Source organism: Nylanderia fulva, unplaced genomic scaffold (genome assembly GCF_048542155.1).
Source record: "Nylanderia fulva isolate GAGA-0341 unplaced genomic scaffold, ASM4854215v1 Scaffold27, whole genome shotgun sequence".
NCBI lineage: Eukaryota > Metazoa > Arthropoda > Insecta > Hymenoptera > Formicidae > Nylanderia > Nylanderia fulva.
The window spans coordinates 793,577-815,991 of record NW_028190336.1 but is presented as its reverse complement, the minus strand read 5'-3'; the positions used below and the strand labels follow the sequence as shown (position 1 = coordinate 815,991).

At 32.8% G+C, this 22,415-nt stretch overlaps 5 protein-coding genes across 7 annotated transcripts in view; 2 read left to right on the top strand and 3 right to left on the bottom strand.

The window, feature by feature from the left end:
• Window positions 1-16: 16 nt before the first annotated feature.
• On the bottom strand, window positions 17-8,890 carry LOC114931487 (putative phospholipid-transporting ATPase IIB). Of its 3 annotated transcripts, none has more exons than XM_029303547.2 (12): window positions 8,110-8,890; window positions 5,276-5,420; window positions 4,914-5,186; window positions 4,566-4,808; window positions 4,297-4,485; window positions 3,628-4,214; window positions 3,139-3,555; window positions 2,505-3,049; window positions 2,161-2,401; window positions 1,739-1,905; window positions 1,454-1,657; window positions 17-1,351 (listed from the first exon to the last, which is right to left on the bottom strand). In XM_029303547.2, exons 1-12 carry the CDS (start codon window positions 8,280-8,282, stop codon window positions 1,218-1,220), a joined length of 3,318 nt encoding a protein of 1,105 aa, XP_029159380.2. In that variant the 5' UTR covers window positions 8,283-8,890; the 3' UTR covers window positions 17-1,217. The 3 variants fall into 3 exon arrangements, with proteins under 3 accessions (XP_029159380.2, XP_085339938.1, XP_085339937.1); XM_085483812.1 differs by lacking the exon at window positions 8,110-8,890 and adding an exon at window positions 5,794-6,044; XM_085483811.1 differs by lacking the exon at window positions 8,110-8,890 and adding an exon at window positions 5,601-5,672.
• Window positions 6,242-20,055, top strand: LOC146722804 (uncharacterized). Its single transcript, XM_085483819.1, has 8 exons — window positions 6,242-6,293; window positions 6,695-6,796; window positions 8,042-8,129; window positions 10,754-10,904; window positions 17,860-18,251; window positions 19,018-19,236; window positions 19,568-19,600; window positions 19,819-20,055. Exons 5-8 carry the CDS (start codon window positions 18,114-18,116, stop codon window positions 20,053-20,055), a joined length of 627 nt encoding a protein of 208 aa, XP_085339945.1. The 5' UTR covers window positions 6,242-6,293; window positions 6,695-6,796; window positions 8,042-8,129; window positions 10,754-10,904; window positions 17,860-18,113.
• On the bottom strand, window positions 9,175-10,199 carry LOC114931498 (dynein axonemal assembly factor 19). Its single transcript, XM_029303575.2, has 3 exons — window positions 10,010-10,199; window positions 9,576-9,823; window positions 9,175-9,511 (listed from the first exon to the last, which is right to left on the bottom strand). The coding sequence occupies exons 1-3, from the start codon at window positions 10,160-10,162 to the stop codon at window positions 9,211-9,213; spliced, it is 702 nt and encodes a 233-aa protein (XP_029159408.1). The 5' UTR covers window positions 10,163-10,199; the 3' UTR covers window positions 9,175-9,210.
• Window positions 10,359-20,971, bottom strand: nan (transient receptor potential cation channel subfamily V member nanchung). The gene is made up of 15 exons (XM_085483821.1): window positions 20,796-20,971; window positions 16,455-16,633; window positions 16,293-16,380; window positions 15,953-16,129; window positions 15,281-15,482; window positions 14,812-14,965; window positions 14,262-14,516; window positions 14,107-14,189; window positions 13,434-13,949; window positions 12,994-13,159; window positions 12,482-12,743; window positions 11,259-11,440; window positions 10,866-10,982; window positions 10,671-10,796; window positions 10,359-10,606 (listed from the first exon to the last, which is right to left on the bottom strand). The coding sequence occupies exons 1-15, from the start codon at window positions 20,884-20,886 to the stop codon at window positions 10,472-10,474; spliced, it is 2,733 nt and encodes a 910-aa protein (XP_085339947.1). The 5' UTR covers window positions 20,887-20,971; the 3' UTR covers window positions 10,359-10,471.
• LOC114931490 (putative peptidase C1-like protein F26E4.3) overlaps window positions 20,013-22,415 on the top strand; it is a 21,644-nt gene continuing 19,241 nt past the window's right edge. The window contains exon 1 of the mRNA XM_029303561.2: window positions 20,013-20,078. The gene's annotated coding sequence lies outside the window, so the exon portion shown is untranslated. The remainder of the gene's footprint in view (window positions 20,079-22,415) is intronic.

The following is a 22,415-nucleotide window of genomic DNA, read 5'->3' as shown; positions in this document are numbered from 1 at the left end:
AATATCGCAGGTCAGGTTAAGGAATATATTACTTTATTTGCGAATAAATTAATCGTAAACGTATTATTACATAGTAAATAATAGTCTTCTAGAAACAGCTATAATATTATTTGTGGTACGCTTCATCCACATTAGTGATAACAACGATTACAGGTATGTTCTACATGCTTGCAGTATATACATGAATATAAAACATATTACGTAATCCGATATGATTATTTATGCGCAATATACATGACTGTGAACATAAATAATAACAAAAGATATGTGCTCTTTATAGAAAGAAATAAAATTTCTTAGGAAAAACAATAAATCCCTTGAAAATAGAATCTTATAAGTTCTTTATATAACAATGTTAGTGCAAAAAATGCTGTTTAGACTTATATTTGCAAAAATCACAGTTTTATTTCTGATTACTCAAGTTCTATCATTTAATTATATTAACTCTCTAATCATTTTTTCAAGTAAAATGCATTTATTTCTTATTATACTGATCAAGACTGCTTGATCTATGCAGATACTTTAAAATTTTAATATATGAAAAATTCTATTGTGCTCAATTAAAACACATTCAATTTATATTTTTTATGAATAAGCAATAAAGATCAAAATATATAAATGCCGCATCGTATGTGTATATATATAAATATATAAATGTACTGAAATGGAAGAATGCGAATTTGGCAATACATTCAGAAATATAAATATAAATAATATGAACAAAAGAGAAATATAAAAAGAATTTATATAAAAAAAGTCATGTATTTAAGCCAAGACGCATAATATAGATAAGATAAGCTTGCAGGAAGAATTAACATTAACGCGTAACATCATGAAATTGTCAGTTCAATTTATAACAACTTTAATCCAATCCTCACTTTTTTTTTAAAAGTTTGTGCAATATAATACAAGAAAATTTTAATTTTATTTTGCAGTATAAGCAATCTTTTGTTACATTAGTTCTTATTAAGACCAATGTCACAAAAATTGTTCAGTTACAAAAATAGTTCATTGATATAAAATTGTGTGCACATACTTTTCTTATTTCATTAAAAATTAACTTAAGCAATATTATTATATTAATTGGATTGGATTATATTGGGGCATTAGAACAAAAAAAGATTTGTATATGTTCTTTCTCTAATGTTAATAATATATATCAAGTTGATTTCCACCCTTATCGTTCATATATAGATTAATCAAATTTCGCATAAATTTTAAGATAATTTAGTATAACTAGGAGGTGAAAACTTTTTCCTCAAAAATTTTAAGATATACAGTGGCATGCAAGAAACTAATGTTATCACCAATACTTTCCATAAGAAGTCTGTTGTCTTAATAAATTCAGCATCTATATCAAATAACAAAAAAGTCAAAGTTAATGAGATAAATTTAAATTTATCGTTTTGTTAATATATAATTATCTTTTTGTTATCAAATGTTGCAAACTTACCAAAGTAATCTTTGAGGACGACCAAAGACAGCAAATAAAGCGCTAGAGAGAAGATTTCTGCAAGTATCATTATATGATGCCAAGTTCTAATGGTCAAAGCAACCATTATTAACTCTGTCAAAACTAGCGCTGAAAAACTAATGGCTACTATATGTATGAATTCGTCCTCGAACATTATAAGTGCACCATACATAATTACTCCTCCTAAAATAAAATAAAAAATATACTTCATTTTTTTATATATTACATTTTATATATTACATGTTATGATTTAAAATTGCATACCTTGATATATACTTATCAAAACCCACATAAAAAATGTTTTATATGACAATGAACGGCCTTTACTAAGTTCTTTATAAAGTTCTGGATAGGTAAGCGCCATTTTTCCCGATACATCCTTGTCTAATACCAATGAAAAGACGGGAAACATTGTATATATTGTAGCATATCTATAAAAAAAAAAAATTTATAAATTTGACAACAGTTTATATAACTTTGATATACAGAATGTCCCATTATAATGGAAACAGTTTTATATCTTGTAAACTTAACATCACACAATAATTATTACTTTCATTAAACATAGAAATACCCTGTACATTAAAATAGTAGCTAAACTGTGTTATGTATGAAAGAATTACAATTATATATAGGAGAACATAAGCTTTAAATTTAATTTTTAGCATGTGATATTGATTACTTACCCTACCATAAGAAAACCTTGATATAAGGCAACCGAAGACAAATAAAAAACTGCCGAGAATACAGCCTGCATAGTTGAAATGATCAAACCACGATGTATGACAAACTGACTTAATGCAGCCGATCGTTTATAACTTCTTCTACCATGGACTAATAGTAAATTAGCAAGGTGATTAAATTGAGAAATTGAAAAATCTGCAGCTAGCGATGCTTGTCTTCCCTCAAGACCTTCGAGACCAATTCCTATAGACAAATATATACAATAATAATATATATAATAATATAATGAAGATGTAATATATATAATTAAATTAGAGAATTTAATAACAAAATTACAAACACATACCAGCATCTGCAGCTTGTATCATGGAAACATCATTACCACCATCACCGACGGCTGCAGTTCTCTTGCCGGTGTGTCTTTGTATGAGACTGACAACTTCGGCTTTCTGCGTGGGAGAACATCGGCAGCAAACGACAGCGGGTGAGCCGCAAGCAAGTTCGAGAAATTCTTGCTCGTAATATTGTAAGCACACTTCCAGGGAATCGCCGCTGATAACTAAGGCACAATCTTGTTTCTTGCGAAATGTATTCAGCTCCAAATGGGCATCAGTGCGCGTCACGACAGATTTGAAAACGTGCAGTCCTTGAGTACGCGAGACTAAACACGATGATTTTGCTATACACGTCGCAGTCTCCAATTTGTCGCCGGTCAACATCCATATCTTGATTCCAGCATTCCTCAAGAGTTCCAATGTAGGCCTGACTCTATCCTGCAGTCTGTCCTCGACACCAGTTACGCATAACAGTTCCATTTCCCTCTCAAGACTCTCTACCACGGCGACAACTCTCGATACACGATCACTGACGCTCATTCTCGCTGCATTATACCTATACAATTTAATGCCAATAATTATCATTTATATATATATTTATCATTTCAAAAGTAAAACTATAATACTTCTAATAATATGTGTTACCTTGCTTCGAAATCAAGATATTGATCTTCAGTCAAATTTTTTTTGGCCACAACCAATGTTCTGAGGCCTTCGCGTGCCATGTTTTCGCATACTTCTTCTAGCCAATCATTATATTGTACAATACCAGACATCACGACATCAGCACCTTTCAAGTAAAATACGATCTCGGAGCTGGATTCTTCTTTGACGATTATTCCCATTCTCTTGGTTTCTGATGTAAAAGGGAATATTTGCAGTATGGTATAATTCAATACTTGACCATTCAAAGTCTTCAACTGCATTGTATTTAAATCTCGTTTAACCAGGGCCAATCCTATCTCTTCTGTCCATTTCACCAGAGCCACTTCGTCTGGACTGGAAGCTTGATAATTACGTTTCTGTTCAGGCAGATAGTAATGCTGATCAGCTTCTGTTTGACTGAAACATTAAAATTTCATTATTAGTCAAGGATATTCCAGCTTTTGTAATTTGTTAACAAGAGAACAATACCTTTGAATGGAACCTGTATCTCCAGTTTCTACCGTCTGCACGCTCACTGAATCCAGATTCGAGGATTTATTTACCTCGTCATATACTGGAGTTACGTTGTGGCACAGCGCTAAAGCATGCACGGCATCGTAGATCCGGGTATTCTCGGACCTTCGCACTTTTCCACTATGCAGAGATAACGCCTGCTTTACCGGGGAATTTTCCATATCAATCGGATAATAAGTCTTCAATACCGATGTCACTTCATCAAACGTTTCCTGGCTGTAAGATATGGTGCCTAAATGCAACTTTTTGAACACCATTTTATTCTGCGTCAACGTGCCGGTTTTATCGCTCAGCAAATAAGATATGCGTCCGAGTTCTTCCGGAATAGTGGTTGTTCTCACCACTGTACCGGCGATATCCTTATCTCTTTGTATACACCACGCGTAAAACGCCTTCCCCATATCCAGATTTACTCTCAAGCTGATCGGTATAATGTACGAAAATAGCAGGACAAAACGGAACATGTAACGATACCATGGTCCATTGAATCCTTTCAAACACATCATTACAAGTGCAAGTCCTATTACCGCGCAGAATAATACCTGGAAAAATATAACAGATATATAAACATTCTTATAAATTAGATGTATTACATCTTGATGTACAATTTCTACATCGTATTACCTTTGTCAATTGATTGATTTCTTGATCAAGTAAACCAACTTTTGATCTGATTTCTGAATGGTTCATCAGAGATCGCGTTTCCTGACCGGTATAAACAACAATTCCAAGAGCAGAGCCTGATGCCACAGCTGTATTAGCCCACAATGTGTTGTCCACACCCAAGCTTTCTTCACTGCTGTATCCATCGTACTAAAAATATAATAAATAATTAAATAACGAGAACATTGAAAGATTTCAAAATAAAATATGCAAGGGAATTAAATTCTCACTCTTGAAAAAGTTCCAATAAAGCTATGTATATCCTTTTGAGGTTTTTCAACATACAAACTGGCTTTAATATCAAATAACTGAGAATTGCTTTCAAGTTTTTGCGTTGCAGGCACTGCTAATCTCAATTTCCAATCTGTTTCTCCATCCAGCTGATCAGTTCGTACAAAACATGCGCCAGATTTTTCGGTTGTGCGTAATAATACCAAATCAGCTGGTACTCTCTGGCCCTTCTCCACTATTACCTAGTAGAAAACAAGAGCACAATTGTTCATTTATGTATAACTTATATTATATAAGAAAATATAAAGCTTGATTGTTAAAGAGAAATATTATATGATATGACTTACCAAGTCACCTACTCGTAATTTGGAACTTGGTACTAATTCTGGCGTATCAAAACCTTTTACTAATCTATAATACTTTTGCGCATTGACTTCTTTGTCTCTTTTATATCTTCTAAAATCATCAATACCTTCACGAAAAATTGTTACAGTTAAAACAAAGCACAATGGTCCCCAGTATGTATACAAATATCCTATTCTTATGTCTGGTATGAATTGAGATATAGCCATAAGTAGAAAGTATAAATTCAAGAAGAATTTAAATTGCTGAAAGAGAACCTGTAAAAGAGAAATAATTGTTATTCACTGCACTGTTTTATCCTATATTTACAAATTATCTATCATTGATTTTATCGAGAGAAACATACCAAAGGCAAAAAAGTAACAACATTGTATTTTTGATTTCTTATTACATTAGTGGGAAACTTTTCATGCATAGGTTGACCAATGTGGATAACCCTGGCTCTTAATTCCCGTTCTCTACAACATCTTCTCCACATCCAAGTACAACATCTGTAACCATAAGAAACAATCCCAATTAAAAAAAATAATTTATTTTTTAATCTTTTTAATTTTATCTTTTTTTTATCTATTCATTTTAATTTGCAATTATAATAATCAGAAACATAGAAGAATGCGTATTAATCGATTTGATGAACGTAAACAAACATATATATATAATATTGTTCTGACGCATTGATCCGAGGACCCAGCTGCATTCGTGCGTGACTCGAACCGTGACACATATTTAACTGAAAGAAATTTATTGCTGCAAAGGAAAAATCCACGACGGGGGATACGCGGGAGAGATACGCGAAGGATGACACAACTGTCATAAAAATCGAAGCCTCGATTTTCAGTCGAGATAAGATATATAATGCGTCACCTCGACCAAGAACTGTCATTCCGTGGCTTGGATATCAGCGGGATGTCCTCCTTGGACATCCTTATAACGTTGCTCTGCGTCTCCATTTAAATTGATTTCCTCATTAGACGATGGTATAAGAGACGCTCCGATGTGACTTCGCACGCTTTTCTCCTCGTACACAAAAATCACTGTCCGATAACTCTCATCAATTTTATTATCAGGAGTCAACAATATTATGACATCACACGAGCGCGGAATACGCGATTGCGAGATGCGCATGTCACGAGAGAATGTCAGTGCAAATCAGACAGATTCGTGATTGGTCGCACTCGGTCGATAAAACAGGATTGGCCAATCAGGGACGCGAAAAAATATTGGCTCCCCTGAAACGTCAATTCTTTTTCTATTGGCTATATATATCTATGACTCTTGCGTTTGAATAAAATACGGAAGCCGTTTGAAAAATATTAGCAACGATCAACGACTCTCTTTCGCACACCATCGGGGAAACTCTTCAGGTATGTATGCAGGTACAAGTAGTAATTGACTTCGAGGAACGTAATTCATGTAGCTATGTTATAATTTTTAAGTTTAATGAGATAATAATAAGTGTAAATGTTGCTACCTGAATTCAGGTAACGATTGCCCGAGATGGAGAAATGTTTCACAAAAGTTGTTCCGATATTTCATTTTTTAAAGAGGCAGAGAAGAAACATTTTGGTTTGTCTGAAAAAACGAATCTTTCTCTTTACGATGAGATATCTAATAATTTTACTTTCGTCTTATTAAAAGGCTATATATATAATCAAAAGAGTAGAAGAGAGAGAGAGAGAGAGAGAGGGAGAGAGAGAGGGAGATATTAAAGAATTTATCATAAATTTTATACTAATATTGAAACATGTTCTTTATTCCTTTCCAGTGCAATATTTAATACGCGAAATGCGTTTATGAATGCTGACGAAAATACGGCGATGCTAATATTCGCAATATCAAGTCTCATCCCTCTTCTCGGAAGTCCTACGTAAGTAAAATGTCGTACTCGAGTAAGTACGATATAGGAGGTTAAACGGGAGGGTCGAATACTCTATTTCGAGCACGCGTAGCTTTCCATCGACCGTATTTAGCATCGTACGAGATTCAGCTCCTCAAATTATTTATGGTACATATAGCGACAATAGACGCATGTTTCTTTATATGCAATTAATTATTAATTAATTTTCGAATTAATTGTTTTAGCAATAACGCAATCTCATCTTATATTCTCTTATCTTATTGAATAACGCGAATACGGTTTTTGTTGAATTAAAAATAAATTATAAATATAAATAATATATTATATTATATATATATATATATATATGTATATATAAATAAATTATAAATATGTTCATAATCGATAAATGATAGAAACATAAGTTGCACATTTCGATATTATGCAGTTTATATTTTACGTCTGTCTCGTGCATTATTTTTTCTCTCTTACATCTTATCATTACGTTATATTTTTAGTCTTCAATTGTAAAAAAAAATGATAAAAAAGATACAATTCTTCGCGTAAAAACAATAAAAATTTAAGCGTTCTATTTTTTTGTTATATTAAATTAATTTATTATAGATTGTACTAAATTATTTACTGCATAATATCTTGTGTGCATCAGCTCATTATAAATTTTCAAATCCTAAGTAAGGCAACATAATTTTTATATATTTGTAAATATTCTACTCCTCTGAACTCTATTACGAATTTTAATCATTGTCCTTCTTTGATGATTTCTCTTACAATGTAAAAAATATTTTATTTTAAACATTAGATATCAATATAAATAATAAATTAAAATTTTATTATTAAACTATTTCAAATTTTACATGACAAAAATAATAACGCAATATCTCGGGTGCTTTATTATTATAAACCCAGATAGCCACAGTAATTATTATGATATCATTTTGATGTCAAAACGCATCATTTGCCATCAAAATGATGCATTTTGATGTCATAATAATTATTGTGGCTATCTGGGAATATAAATAATAACCATTTTTAAGATAACATAAGTAAATAGTAGATATAAATAAAAAAAACATTGCGCAAAACATCACGCAATGTAAAAAAAATTATTTATAGATTTTGTTTGAAACTATATTAAAAAAAATAGATTTATACATAAAATGGGCCAAATTTTCAGGGATATATTTTTTTCTAATTTATAAGATGAGAGAAAAAATGCGAAGAAATATATCATTATTTATGAAATTCATATTTCAGGTACGTGTCAGCGATGTCACGCGTTTCGAAACACCCTGCAGACAAGCCGGAGGAGATGAGGGACTCACCCGCAGAGGCAGTTTCTCAGGTACTTGGAGCAATCCTTGATGCGCCGTCGCCTCGACGTCAGCTGCCTGATGCTGTCCTCGGACGGCTGCAGCAGGTAGTCCGTCTCGTCATCGTCCATTTCAAAGTCCCGCTCGTCGGAGCTCAGCCGCAACGGCATCTCCTCCAGCCTCATGGCGGTGTCGAGGCGGCGGCGCACTTTCGCGTTGCCCGTTTTTGTGTCTCTTTTTTTTCCCGTACACCCAACACAATCTACCCCTTATCGAAGATCACCTCTCGGCTCTCTCTCCACTCAACCACGCAAGAGGGTGAGACACGCGGTTAACTGATGATGCGGATTAATCGACGTCTCGCGCGTCGCGAGATCTCGCGACCGACCCTCGCCGCGACACGATGTCCGCGGCACATATCTTTTTATTACTCTCGCAAGCTTCGGCTGAGCCAGATCCTCGGTGGTCGCGATATCGAGACTGCACTATCGGCAATGTTTTTGAGTTGGCGCGACGAGGTCACGACGGCACGTCGTCGTCGAGAGTTCGCTTATTTACCACGCACCCACACACACATGTACGGCCGAGTTGTATGTGCGTCACGGCGATTCCGTGGAGCGCGATCGAAAAACGCGGGAGATCGTAAATGCTAATCATTCAACGCGTTCTCTGTACACGTAAGCGATAAGAATAAAGGTTAATGTATGTTTTATTGTTATCGTATAGGTGCGAGAATCGCGTTCTCGATGCCGTACGCGGCAACGCGCCGCGTGTCGCCATCTTGCTCGCTCAGCTGATCGAGCTGTCGTGATGGTTGTTACATCTGCGCGCCGTCTGTTTAAGTAAACTCGACTTCGATTTTCTGGGCGCGCTGATTAGAATGATCTCTAAAGATCAAATTACAATTATATATTACGCACTGCATGCATAGTGTTTCAAGTAAGTCATTTTTAATTATAAATATTCTTCTTGATTATTTCTTTAATTGATATTTCAGGTTAATTATCTGATAATTAGAAGTATATCTCATTCTTTAATTATTTATTTTATTTATTATATATTTCTGTCCATATATTGATCTTATTTATAACAAGAAAGCATTATTATACTACATTAATTAATATTAATCCCATATTTTATGGCTAATGATTCGATTGTATTTTCCAACGCTTTATCTTGCGATGTTACTTTGAGTTGTAATTGTCGGAAAATTTGTTCGCATATAGATCGCTCATTTTTTGTCATGAAACATATCGTCAAATCGAATCTATTACATGTGCATAATATACTGAAAAGTTCTATAATCGATGTTACATCGTTTATATCTGATAAATATTGTAGACATACATTCATAAAGTCACCGAAAAAAGATACAGGTATCTCTACTCGGAAAATATGATTTCGTAAATTATTCCTGTAATAATATTATATATATTAATGTATGTAATATTTTAATTTTTACATTTCATGATTCTTACTTTAGATTCCATATATAATCGAATTTTTCAGAGTGGTCTGTAATTGCTCTCCAAGATTGTAAAAAATCTTCGTACGTTTCTGGAGACTTTTTTATAATATTTTTATTATTCTCCATATCGCATTTCGATTTTTGTGCAGTACATGTAATCGAATCATAAGATGTAGTATTAATCATGGGATTCCACTGCACTCCAATCTTAGGTTTCATATCATTACGATCTAAAGATTTTAAGTGAGCACCATTCACCTTTCACAAAATTATAATTTTAGTAAAAAAATAAAAATTTATATTATATTATATTTCAAAAAATAATAATTATGTATAATCTTACACAATCATGATAAAATCAAAATTTATTGATATATTTATAAATTCTTAAAAATTATTTGGAGAAAATTATTTTTTATTATACATATAAGTAAAATGAATTACCATCTGTCTAAAATGCTCATATGTCGGTGTTCCTTGTTCAACAGCTCGGATTTTAGCATCGTTTTGTAATTTATACAATTCATCCTCTGCGAGAGCCGCGTGAAGTTCTTCTTCCAAACGTTTATAATCTACAGGAGCCTTTAATGCACTCATGATTTGTCATTGTACATACACACATTTTCTTGTCTCTCTCAACAATTCTCTATTAAATAATCTGACATGATAGCATAACTGTTTTGTTGTCATAGAAACGCTACTATAAGCTCGATTACTTTATTGATTAGAAATTTATTCGTATACTATTACAATGTTTTATAACAATTTTTTTTATTTATTTATAATTCGTAAAACAATTGTACAATTCTCTGATATAGCCAAAAATTAAATTAAGTAATTAACTTGTAATAAGAGTACAATACGCAATAATTAATTAAGACTAAATGAAATACTTCTTAATTAATTTTATTTCCTAGTAATAATAGCTTCCGTTTCAGATAGGCCTTTCTCCTTTGCTATTCTGTCTTGTCTTTTCTTTATTAATTTATTGTGGGTTGTTTTCATCTCAAGTATCTCTTTCATTTCTTCCTTGTCTTCTTCCTAAAATCAATATCGTTATATAGAAAATTTATTATTAAAATTATACATTTTTATATATACTAACAGATTGATTTAATCGAAGAACCAATGCTTTACGACCATCTGACATGGGCTGAGAATAATCCATCAATTTTTTTAATCTTTCAGCTGGACTTACACCTCTCTCCACGACCAAGACGATACGCGCCCACTAAAAGATGCAAATTTAACGTGAATGGAAGTTAATGCGACCTCCTACCATAATTAACTGACGACGTACTTGTCGTTGCCACTCATTCCTGGTTTCAGCGATCTTCTGGTAAGTGTTGCCCATCATAGCAATTAACATGTTTACGAGCAGGATTGCCACGATCGCCATATATAACACAAACAGCAGCTGCAACAATAATAACTATTGCTGTAATATTATCCAATCGACGCTGAATGCGAATTTGACAGTTCTTTTGCTTGGCACACATGCACAAGTAATCATCCATTACATAAGAAAATTAAGTGAATTATTTAATTGTTGTTGAAATATGCAATAATTAATTATTATTATCCTAATTAATATATATAGAATAAAAATGGCAATGGTGGTGATCGTAACTGTAAATATTTTCTATATTTCTGAGAAACTTAATAATATTATTGTGAATGAAAATATATACACCTTGGCTTCGAATTCATGCTCGGTTCTGTCAAACGCGCCAAAGTAATCGCCAAAATTCGTCATGCTCATCAGAAACATCGCCATAACGCTTTCCATCGGCGTTGGCATTGGATTCGATATCGAATCGTCAACACCTTCCGGAGTGTTCGGATTGTCGAACGACAAAAATATGATATAATACGCTGCAAATAAATTATATATATAATATTAGTATAATATTTATCCAAAATACATGCAAATTCACGCTGCGTAGAAACATATTGAATGACGTTTCAAGAGTATCTATATAGAGTCTGGGATATTAAATTAATTAATCGCGGATGACATCTCGATCAAGATTTTCTATTGTGATAGTAAATATTTCTACGAGCGAACAGACGGTCCATTCAAGCGGCAAACCATTGCATCATTATTAAGCGCGATGATGAAAAATGAAACACAATAGTACAGTATGCGGTATTCCGTTGCTGGTGGCATAACAACGTGTCGCACCATTTCTCACCATTGACCTTCCCTCTGTGTCGCCTCCTTCTGCGGCGTTCTTCGCCTTTGTACAAGAAAACCTTCGGCTACGCGACGATGTGTGTCAATGTTGTCGCGTTGCAGTGTGTCGTAAAATCATCGATTAGGTCATTTATTATGTCGTACGCGCGTCGCGGTGCTATTATTCCTGCGGCTAATTAATAATTATTGGAAATCAATAGAGAATAAAGTACCGTAACAGAATCGAACCGCCGGATCGAGCGAATTTATCCATTATAACGTGTCATTACGTCTCTTTAACTGCGATCATCAATTGTGATTATCAGCATCAAGGTTGTTCGTCTGTTCTATTCTAGGCTCCATTCATAAAAAATAAAGGAGTGCACAGAGAAAAATTTCTCTTAGAATTTATCCTGAAAATTATGGTAATCGTAGGACAATATATGGTATTGGAAGAATTTCATGAGTTTCTCTGATTAACATTTACCACAATACAAAAATATTAATATGTATACATAGTAAAATTAATCGAACATATTTTTATATCTTATTGTGGTAGATATTAATATTTTTATTGTGGTAAATATTAATGAGAGAAACTTTTATAAAATTCTTTACCGCATGATTTTCAGGGTAAATTCTAAGAGAAAATTCTCCCTGTATGTAAAACGTGAAATTCAAAGAATATTAAATTAGTATGAATGTTTTTTGTTGTTGTAACGCGTTAAGTATTTCATTACCTTGGGAGAATCCCATTACGAAGACAAGGTAGATAGAGACGAATCTGATGAGATCGCCCATAATCATTCTGTAAATCATGACGACAAACGGGCCGACTGTCTTAAAGCCTCGGCAGAAGAATAAAAAATATGGTCCCGTGGTAAGCATCACCACGACTGCCAGCTTGTCTTCGACCTCATCCGAGCAGGAAAATCTCAGAAACGGAAATGACAGTAAGATGCAGCATGAGAACAGAAACATGACGCGTGACGGCGCCGTCATCTAAAAATCGCGTTTACATTAATATATGTTAGAAATGTTTTGTAATTATATCAATCAGATAGTTTAAAAATATTATTTAAGTTTCGTGATTTGTTAGATCATTGAATTGAATTCAATTATTATAGTGAAGAGGTCATCTTAATTCTAAGTTAAAAAATTAGCAATTTTATTTTGATTAATTATTTGTTAACTCGTCTCTTTTTTCTTGCACATTAAGAAACATGTTGAGTACATCTTAATTGATTCTTACGAGATTTTCAAAGAACATGTTAAGACCTAAAAATCTCGCCTCTCGCAACGCAGCCAAGATATAGAGCACTGCTGCAACAAACATGACAACTTCCCCAGCCAAACGAATCTTCGCGCTCATTGTTGTCAACTGCATCAGCCTGCATTCCTCCATAAGATAGTCCCACCTGTCCAAGCATATAATATTGTCATGAAAAATAAAAAAGCTTCCCATAAAAATATTCTATGTCAGAAATACATATATCCAAAAATTTATAAATTTTGCCAATATTAACTTTTATTATAAAGCTTAAAATTTTGTTGTTTATTATTAATATATTGATAATAACATGTTATTAAATTCGATATTAATAGTATTATTATATAAAATATATAAACATAAAATAGTATTATTTTTTAATAATATGTTCTGATCTTTATAATATATTATATTTAATGTACCTTTTTTCGAGATCGTTAAAATTTTCTGGCTTAGTGACATCATCAATTATCGTCTTGGCGGTTGAATTAGCATCAATCGTAGCAGTTTTGTTATATGTATTCGTGAAATAGTCCGACGCGTTTTGAAAGCTGTCGGTATACCACGGTGTATGAATGGTGGCCTCGTCAGGAGTACTTAAGCCCTCATTGTCGCTCAATGTTAAAAGTAAAATGCTTCTCAGAGCTGATGTAATATTCGATGTCACCTGCAATTGGATCCTCTCCAATGACTCTTGCGTCACGTTTAAGGATGATTTGAGATTCGAAGTAAAAGCCGCCGTGAAACTATTTGTAACCAATTCTGACAGATCCGAACTTTGGAGCGATTTGAGAATCGCGGATTCCATCGATGTCATATTAAAGTTGCTCGTCAATGTATCATTCGCGTTTTCGTCTGATTGCGGGCCAGGGCGAAGGGTGAAACTAATCAGCGACAGCACAAAGTAGAAGTAGAAGAGAATGAATTGACGGTAGAATCTAAAAATTTCAATTTTTTAAATATTTTCTATATTATATCTTACATTAAATTGAAAAATAGCCTTCTGCATATTTAGTTTTTTATAAAGATAAAATAGAGAGACGATTATATTTTTTATACATGAGAATAAAAGATTATATATTTTTATATACATACCGAAATTTAACAAAAGTGTTCCACTTGGCGTTTAGAAGATCAACTAGGACGCCATCCATTAATTCTAAATGTTCATCTTTATCCTATAATTATTAAATTATTATACATATGTGAGAATTTTAAAGAAAAAAAAATTATGTAATTTATTCGCTTACGCCAAAAACAACCAAATTTAAAGCAGAGTTGTTGTTGATCGTTCCCGTATCAACATCAATCGTATCTATTTGTGATAAAGGATAGGCTGCACAAGTTATGCTACCGATCTGCCAATATATTTCTCTCTCGATGTTCAGAATGTGAAAGAACATTTCTACCCTAGCCAACTTTGCTGACAGAGTCAACGGAGTCAGATGTTGGATGTTTCTTATGTCTAGAGAAGCTCCAACTTCATAAGCCATGTCGAACGTAGTCTGTGAAATCAAATTAAAGAGCAGATATATAAATACTATATTTTAAATGCTATATTATACATTTTTTAAATTTTGCTATGCATTTTTGTACACTTTAATAAAAGACAAGATATTGCCTTGATTTTTTGGCAAGTATTAAATTCATCAAATCAATTTTTACCTTGCTTTTTATTAAAGTGTACAAAGATGCAAAATTTTTAAAATATAGTATTTATTGTTTTTTAAATATGTCTGTTTTATACAATATTTAGACGATATTTTATATAAACGAATAAAAGATTGAGATAATACTCGCCAATTTTTCGTATATCACCAGCATATGCAAAACCGTGTTCCCATTTGTGTCCTGCTTATCAGGATCCGCGCCTCTGGCGAGAATAAGTCTGTAGCATTCTTCTTGACCAAGGCATGCAGCAAAGCTCAAGGGATATTCTCCCCAATAAACGTATCTATAAACGTGTAATAATAAAAAAATAGGTCTTCTTCGTAGGCTTTTATCGAATTAACTATACTTGTATTATGTTCTTGATATCGCGCCTGACAAGATTCATTAAAATCTCTGATGGAAGAGCCTGTTCACATATAATTAACCCGTCACGAGGAATTTAACTCTGGTGTAATATTAGGTCACGCTTAAGCTTGAAATGGTTAAAAACTTATGTCGTCTAGACTAAACGGTGTATTAGTTAATCGGAATGGAATTTTTCTGCTTCGCTTGAAACGAATTGTAACATCGTTTTCTTAAAAAATGCTATCGCACATACCCGTCATAATTGGTTTCCGGTGTAACGCACACCCACTCGTGCTCTTGACTATCAAATCGCGATGCTTTCTGATCCTCCGGGCACATAAAATTACCGAAGCATCTCTCGTGAATAATCATCGGATCGTCCGCACCGCTGTCGAGAAGGAACTTCACCATCGACAGATCCTCGTTCACAATAGCAATATGTAACACATTTTCTCCTAAATACAAAGCGTTATCATTAAAACTAAGACAATAATTGTCGGAAGGATACATCTCGATTTTTTATTACATAAGCATATTTCTCTATGAATTTATAAAATTTATTATATTTAATTTTAATTTATATGTTTGGATTATTTGTATTTATATTTTCACGCTAATGTTGTGCGCGACCTGAATTCGAAAGGATCTCTCAATTAAAAAATAATGAAAGCCGCGAGAGTCTCCGAAGGAATGAATGGTTTACCTTGAAAATGCTAATGTTTCATTACGCAAGGGATACGCTATGAATAGGAATCTTATTCAGCGTACTTGTTGGAGAGTTTATCGGCAATGGATTTTTTAATCTATATGCTTCCTCACAAAGGAGAGATATAATAAGAGTTTTAATTGACAGTATTAAAATTCATTCTCAAATTGAGAATTGCTTATCATGCATTTCGTCATGGTTACAGGAACTCAACCTTACCGTAATATTCATCGCATAGATAAATATCATGTATAAGCTTCGGATAGAAACGTAGCAGTCTTTTTGCTAAATCAGCGTGGAGGGCAGTAGCATTTAGCATACATAAATGCAAAATAGTTTCGCCAACGGCACCTCTATCACTCAAATTCCAACACACTAATCTATATTTGCTTTTATCTGTCAAGAAGTCAAAAAGTGTAATAAAATTTAATATTGCATAAAATATTACCTTGTAGTGCACAATTTTATGTCATGATTTAAATAGGAAGTAGAAATATATATTTTTGCAAGAATTTATCTATACATTATAATAATTTAATTAAATTTTACAATTTATTACCTATCTTAGTTTCATCAACTTCTTCATCGCCCATATCTTTATCTATATCGTAATCCGCTGGATTTTCCATAGTTTTTAACGGTGGTAGCTATGCAACGTAACATAAAAATTGTTAAAAATACTGACGTTACAACATTGAGAGAAACGAAATCGATCGTGTACCATTTTGTGTCGCGAGCGATCTTTATTTCGTAAGAGGACCAATTTATCTATAGGTATCCATTTGCCCTTTCCTTTGTTGTACAAAAAAGGTTCGACTTTCGTTCTAATTGCATGATCTAATTCCGCAAACTGCTTTGTTTGAGTGGCTCTTTTCATCATATCAACAAACAAACCACCACCTGCAATCGATAGAATAATATATTTAATCGCAATAAGCATAATGACAAGGAGAATGATGAAAAATAATTATTCATTAAAGTAAACAATTTTTTAATTAATTTTTTCTTTCATGAATCAAAAATATTGCGAAAGAAATTGGCAAGAGAAAATTGTGCGAATTTTCAGCCTTACTTCAGACGTCGAGAAACTTAATGATTCGCGGCCGCGTCAACAAACGTCATCGCGTGATATAAAATTAAATCCACGGACGACACGTGCAGAGGTTCATTGCGTCACGACTGCAAATATTTCGATTGTCGAATGCGTGTTTCAAGGGACCGTATATCGAACATTAGCACTTGAACCATTTGCCTTCGGAATAATCGATGCAATGAATCATGAACCAATAAAAGAGGCAGAGCGGAACAGAATTTGTTTCGATTAATGTTAATTCTGTGCGAGAGAACATTTATGACAACATTCCTATTTTTTGTGATCGAAAAGTGCATGGTCTTTCCTCCCTCTAAAAACAGCTGTAATTGTGATGATTACTTTGAGATCCGTCTAATTAAATTTGCAGTCTGTCAACTCATGATGTCAAACGACGTAGATGTCGTGAATATTATGAGAGGAATTCGCGAGGCGCCAGCTTGGAGTAGTTTTTTTTTATGTTTATATAATACATTTTATGCAATTATCATCGCAATAATTTGGTTTATTCTTCATTAATATATACATACATATTCTACAGCATTTTTAATAGAATTATTATATATTTAAATATATTGAATATAAGCAGAGAGAAGAAAAAAGATAAATTATATAATTCTTTTATTTTATATTCTGTTTACTGTTCTAATTAAATTATTATTCAATTTGATAACATATTATTACGTCGTATATTCAAGTTTCCATCATGCAATTTACATGTCAATTGATTTGGATTTTTAATTTACTAGATATGAAAAAATATTTTACTATACAAAACATATAAATGCATTTATCATGATATTTAAATTCTAATCTGTAATAAATGCTGTAGAGTCATTCATTATATTTTTTTTAATAAATACAGTAATCAAGGGAAATATATTTTCTAATCTGAAGAATAACACTCTCTTCTACTGACATTATATTAATAAAACTAAAAATAGAAACAAAAATAGAAAATACAACAGTTTCTGTCTCATCATTTTCTTGAAGATTTTCTTGATTTTTGTCTCGGGTTTATTAATAATTTCTGAAGTTCAAGCGGGGCCGTTTCTACTGCACCAAAAATAGGAGATTCACCGGGAACATCGTCTCGTTCTAACATTGTCGGCACATCAAAGTACATACATGCAACGCCATCTTGCACTGTATGGCAGAAATATTGCATGCACCGTCGTGGCAATTGCTGGCGCAAGTCTGCGGGCAGCAGAGAGCAAGCGGGATTGCCGCCACCGCATCGCCGTAGCTGTCAGTGGTTGAACGTAACACAGTACGGCCAATACGGGCGTCATGGCGCAGTGGAGGCAAGAGACAATATTGAAGCTGATCAACGCGTATCGAGCGAAGAGACTTCTCTGGGATCCCAATGCGCCTGACGGCACCGATCGAAGCAAGCGAATCCAAGCATGGAAAGAAATCGCCGACGAGGTGCGAGATTACAACTAACATAATTAATGATACAAATGACCCTGCGGTGTATTTTTATTTTATTTTATTAATGTACATATATGTGCATGAAAAAATTGTTTTGAATTTTTCCGTGTATTTGCCGCCATTGTAGAAATAGAAATAGGATATGACACAATTTAAACAGAAATAAGATTATTAGCGCTGGATATATTTTAGCACTTATTTTCGGAAAATTTGCTTTTTTATACATTTGATTATATCTTACACAAGAGAAATGGAGCGAAATTAATATTATATAATTGCATCTTAACTATGATAATGATTATATTTTTCATTTAATTAATAGTATTATTTATGATAATCTATCTAAAATTGCACATATATTTATTATGTTCTTATAATTTATGTATGAAATAATATGTCGTATGTGCACACTGTGTCAGGAACTCTTTCGGACAGAGTAGAAAAGAAATACATCTTGGGAGTTATATTTGCTTATATATATTCTCCAGATGCATGCGCGGCGAATGCGTTCAACACTTGTGCAAACCGTTGCGCAACACTATGCAACAAGCGCAGGGAAGCCTTTATTACGTCGAGAGCGGAAAGCATTCTTGTTGAATAGAAATGCATTTGCGTAACGGCCTGCGCGAAATTCACAATTTATTTATTCTACGTTATATTTTTTACATAACGCGAGCTCGAATTTATTTATCATTTATCGAAGCGTGTTTCTCGGCAAAAAAACCGCATCTTATCGTGAGAATTTATGTATTGTATCCAGCTCGGATGCGACGTGATGACAGTAGAGAGAAAACTCAAGAGCCTGAAGACTCATTTCATGTCGGTTTACAAAGCCTATGCAAAACGTAAACTGAAGGCTGATATGAATCCTGGCAGCATCGCGATCAAACCTAAGTGGTTTGCTTATGAAGCTCTGACTTTTCTGAATAAACGACAATCGATGCGAATGGCTCGCGAAACATCGAATGTGGAAAAGCAGGTGCGCACTAAATTTTTGCATGTATTATTATGATTTATAATATATATTATATACATAGCCATATGAATTTAGTTAATCGTTTAACATAGTGTGATAACAATAATAATAATAATTAATTGAAAGTAGCAATTACATAATACTTGAAAAAAATTGTCATACTGATTATTACAAGTTCTATTTATCATTAAATATAATTTATTCTATTTATCTTTTAAAGAATATTAGAAAATGTGTTGTCTTCTTTCGCGAGAAATTAAATTAACTAAATTCTTCATTACTCGTAAAATATGATTGTACATGCGTTTAATTTATTCATATCTATCTTTTTTAGAATCCCCTACCTGTTTCTAATTGGAAATCACAGGTACGCTTTAATATTTTTTTTATTTATTACAATGAAATTAATTAACATTTGTGAAAAGATGTACGTAAATATATAACGCGTTGCATAATGTACGAAGTATTTCGAGACTCCTGTCTATCATATGATATGCGTCATGTTGAAAACTTTCTTCACATGACTCGTTTGCAGAACACTTTTGGTCCTGCGACGTCACGATCTTTTTTTTTCCATGATTTCAGGAGATTTCATCATGCCGTGACGAATTTACGGTTTTTGCCGAGCACGTCGCCATTCGGCTGAAAAATATAACGGACGTGCGTGCAAGACTTGTCGCACAGCATCAAATAAACAACATCCTGTTCGAGGCCGAAATGGGAAAGTATAGCATGCATCCCTCCTTTAATAATGAGATTATGGAGAACTTGGACGAGCCCTCAACGTCGAATGAGGAGAAAGTGATCATAAATACCATCTAAGTGGTTTAATCGAATCTTCTTTCGTGAGTCTAATCATTATATATTATCTTTAAAATTTTTAATAAATTATTTATATAGACCAAGATCTTGCGCACTGTTGTTCGCGACTTTAAAGCGTGATTGTTACAACAACGACTTCTCGTTATATTTGTTGCGAATAATGGTGAACGGTAAAAAGTATTGATTTTACGTCGAAGGGTCTTTTAAAGAAAATGCATGTTGACATGTTGTTGAATCTGCTCGGCCAGACATGACTCTATTTATGTTTGTCTCCGTTTGCCGGCATATCACATCTTTTCTCGTTACAAAATCGCGAAAGTCGTGTCAAAAGCCAGCTTCTGACAAGCGTAGCCAACATATGTTGGCAAACGCGAAATCCGTGTCAGATATCGGCTGTTTTCACACGTTTTCGTTAATTCTCCCGCAAATATAAATTAAATTAAGAATAACAAATATATTAATATATGATATACATATAAATTAAACTATATAGCTACATTAATTATATATAATTAATTTTTATCTATATATAATATTATATGCAATAATAATTATATATAATAATTATAATAACTTTGAATATTATTATATATAATATTAATTATATATATCTAATAATTAATATATATGTAATAATTTGCATATTATATATAATTATATGTAATTTTTAAATTTTACTTAACTGTATGAAATGAATAAATTGAAATATGTTTATTCAATTTATGAATTATGCCACTCACCTTTTAAATCGACTAATTTATAAAGCATGATGGACGACGTATCCGTTTGCTTCTTCACGCCGCTCGTAACATTGCTCTCCGTATTACCCATTGTTTATGGATGACACTTCACTCTTTTGACGTTTAAATATCTAGAAAAGAGGGAATCTTTTTCGAATGCAACACTGTGCGCGACTGATATCCGCTGAAATTGATAAATGTGTCCGCGCCTAGTTGCCAGGATACTGTACTCAATTATTGATTAAACAAACAATAGCTTTTGATTAGACTTATAGTAAAGTTCAATTTACATATCAATATATTATGTTAAATTTTTATTATTTTTTTATAATTGGATTACAAATTTTTTTCTTTATTGCTCATTTATTTTATCAATTTTTTAAATGAATTTTTATTCCTCATCCTATGATAACAAAGAAATAACCGCGACGGAAACTCATCTCGAAATAGAAAACCATAAATTTGGCGGCGGAAGAAATTAATTGCAGGGCATTAAATAATTTTGGTAGGAAATCCTGTTCTTATCGGTTAAAATAAAATCCTGCGTCTAAATCCAGAATTATGACTTAATTCCGTTGATAACATGACGGATCTTTATAAATAAAATAGTAATAATGAATTTATCAAGCAAATCGCGGAAATGATGAAATTATTGTTTGTGCATTAAATACTCCGCGTATTATATAAAATTTTGTGCTTAAATAATAATAAGAATAAATATGCAATGAAGCAAAAATATGCTTTTCAAATTGAGATGGATTAATCGTGCAATTTGAATAATACTAATTTATTAATCATTTAAATGTTTGATCGCTTATCGCGCTGTGCATTAATAATTTATACAATTGTTGTTCCAACATACGCTGTATTCTTCAATAGAATACGAATTAAGGTTGATAGATTTATAAGTCACGGTAAAGATCGTTTGTCTCGTGTCACACAGATCATCGTAATCGCTCTCGTGTATTAATAAATATTAAAGAATGCAAGGATTGCGAAAGACTGCCTATAGCGTAGATATGCTTAAACATTACATCATTTAAACGTGTGTCATCCATATTATAACTATCATAACTAGTCGGTGATTTTATTAATTGATTTTTAAATTTTTTCTTCAAAGTTATCTCATCCCTATAAATTTTTTTACTCATTTAATGACTTATAACGCGCTTTGCGGCGCGATTGAAAAGCCGCGAACAATTTTCGCGCATACCTTAGCAATGATCGTGCTTTAATTTAGAACTGAATGTTTTTAGACGGCATAGCTGCAATTGGTATTACGCGTTAAGCAGTTATAAATACGCTTATGACTGTAGCCGCATTTACACAAGTTATACTGAGAATTGACTGCACAATACCTTGATCTCGGCTGACGCGAACAGGAAATTAGATTCTATTATTGCGTCGACGGTCTAGGACAGTTTACGAAAATGAATTCCTCTCGAATCCCTCCCAAATGATTTTAACGAGCTCAAATACTGATCTACAAGCATCACAAATTCACTCTTTCATGAATCTTCAGAGATGCTTAAAATTATTTAAAATTATTTAATTAAACAAATTTTTAAAAAATTTGTTAAGTATAGAGTTTTAACAAGAATTTATATTTAATAACAAATT

Bases quoted from the DNA above. Each gene is read 5' to 3' on its own strand.
- nan (XM_085483821.1), bottom strand. From the start codon at position 20,886: ATGGGTAATACGGAGAGCAATGTTACGAGCGGCGTGAAGAAGCAAACG. The intron at 16,130-16,292 runs GTAATAAATTGT...ACTTCTTGACAG, and splicing joins AGTTGATGAAACTAAGATAG to ATAAAAGCAAATATAGATTA. The intron at 10,983-11,258 runs GTGTATATATTT...TTATTGTTGCAG, and splicing joins AGCATGAATTCGAAGCCAAG to CTGCTGTTTGTGTTATATAT.
- LOC114931498 (XM_029303575.2), bottom strand. From the start codon at position 10,162: ATGAGTGCATTAAAGGCTCCTGTAGATTATAAACGTTTGGAAGAAGAA. The intron at 9,824-10,009 runs GTAATTCATTTT...ATTTTGTGAAAG, and splicing joins ATGAGCATTTTAGACAGATG to GTGAATGGTGCTCACTTAAA. The intron at 9,512-9,575 runs GTAAGAATCATG...ATATTATTACAG, and splicing joins GATTATATATGGAATCTAAA to GAATAATTTACGAAATCATA.
- LOC114931487 (XM_029303547.2), bottom strand. From the start codon at position 8,282: ATGAGGCTGGAGGAGATGCCGTTGCGGCTGAGCTCCGACGAGCGGGAC. The intron at 3,556-3,627 runs GTATTGTTCTCT...TTAATGTTTCAG, and splicing joins GATACAGGTTCCATTCAAAG to TCAAACAGAAGCTGATCAGC. The intron at 2,402-2,504 runs GTATGTGTTTGT...ATTTGTCTATAG, and splicing joins GATACAAGCTGCAGATGCTG to GAATTGGTCTCGAAGGTCTT.
- LOC146722804 (XM_085483819.1), top strand. From the start codon at position 18,114: ATGGCGCAGTGGAGGCAAGAGACAATATTGAAGCTGATCAACGCGTAT. The intron at 18,252-19,017 runs GTGCGAGATTAC...TATTGTATCCAG, and splicing joins GGAAAGAAATCGCCGACGAG to CTCGGATGCGACGTGATGAC. The intron at 19,237-19,567 runs GTGCGCACTAAA...TATCTTTTTTAG, and splicing joins CATCGAATGTGGAAAAGCAG to AATCCCCTACCTGTTTCTAA.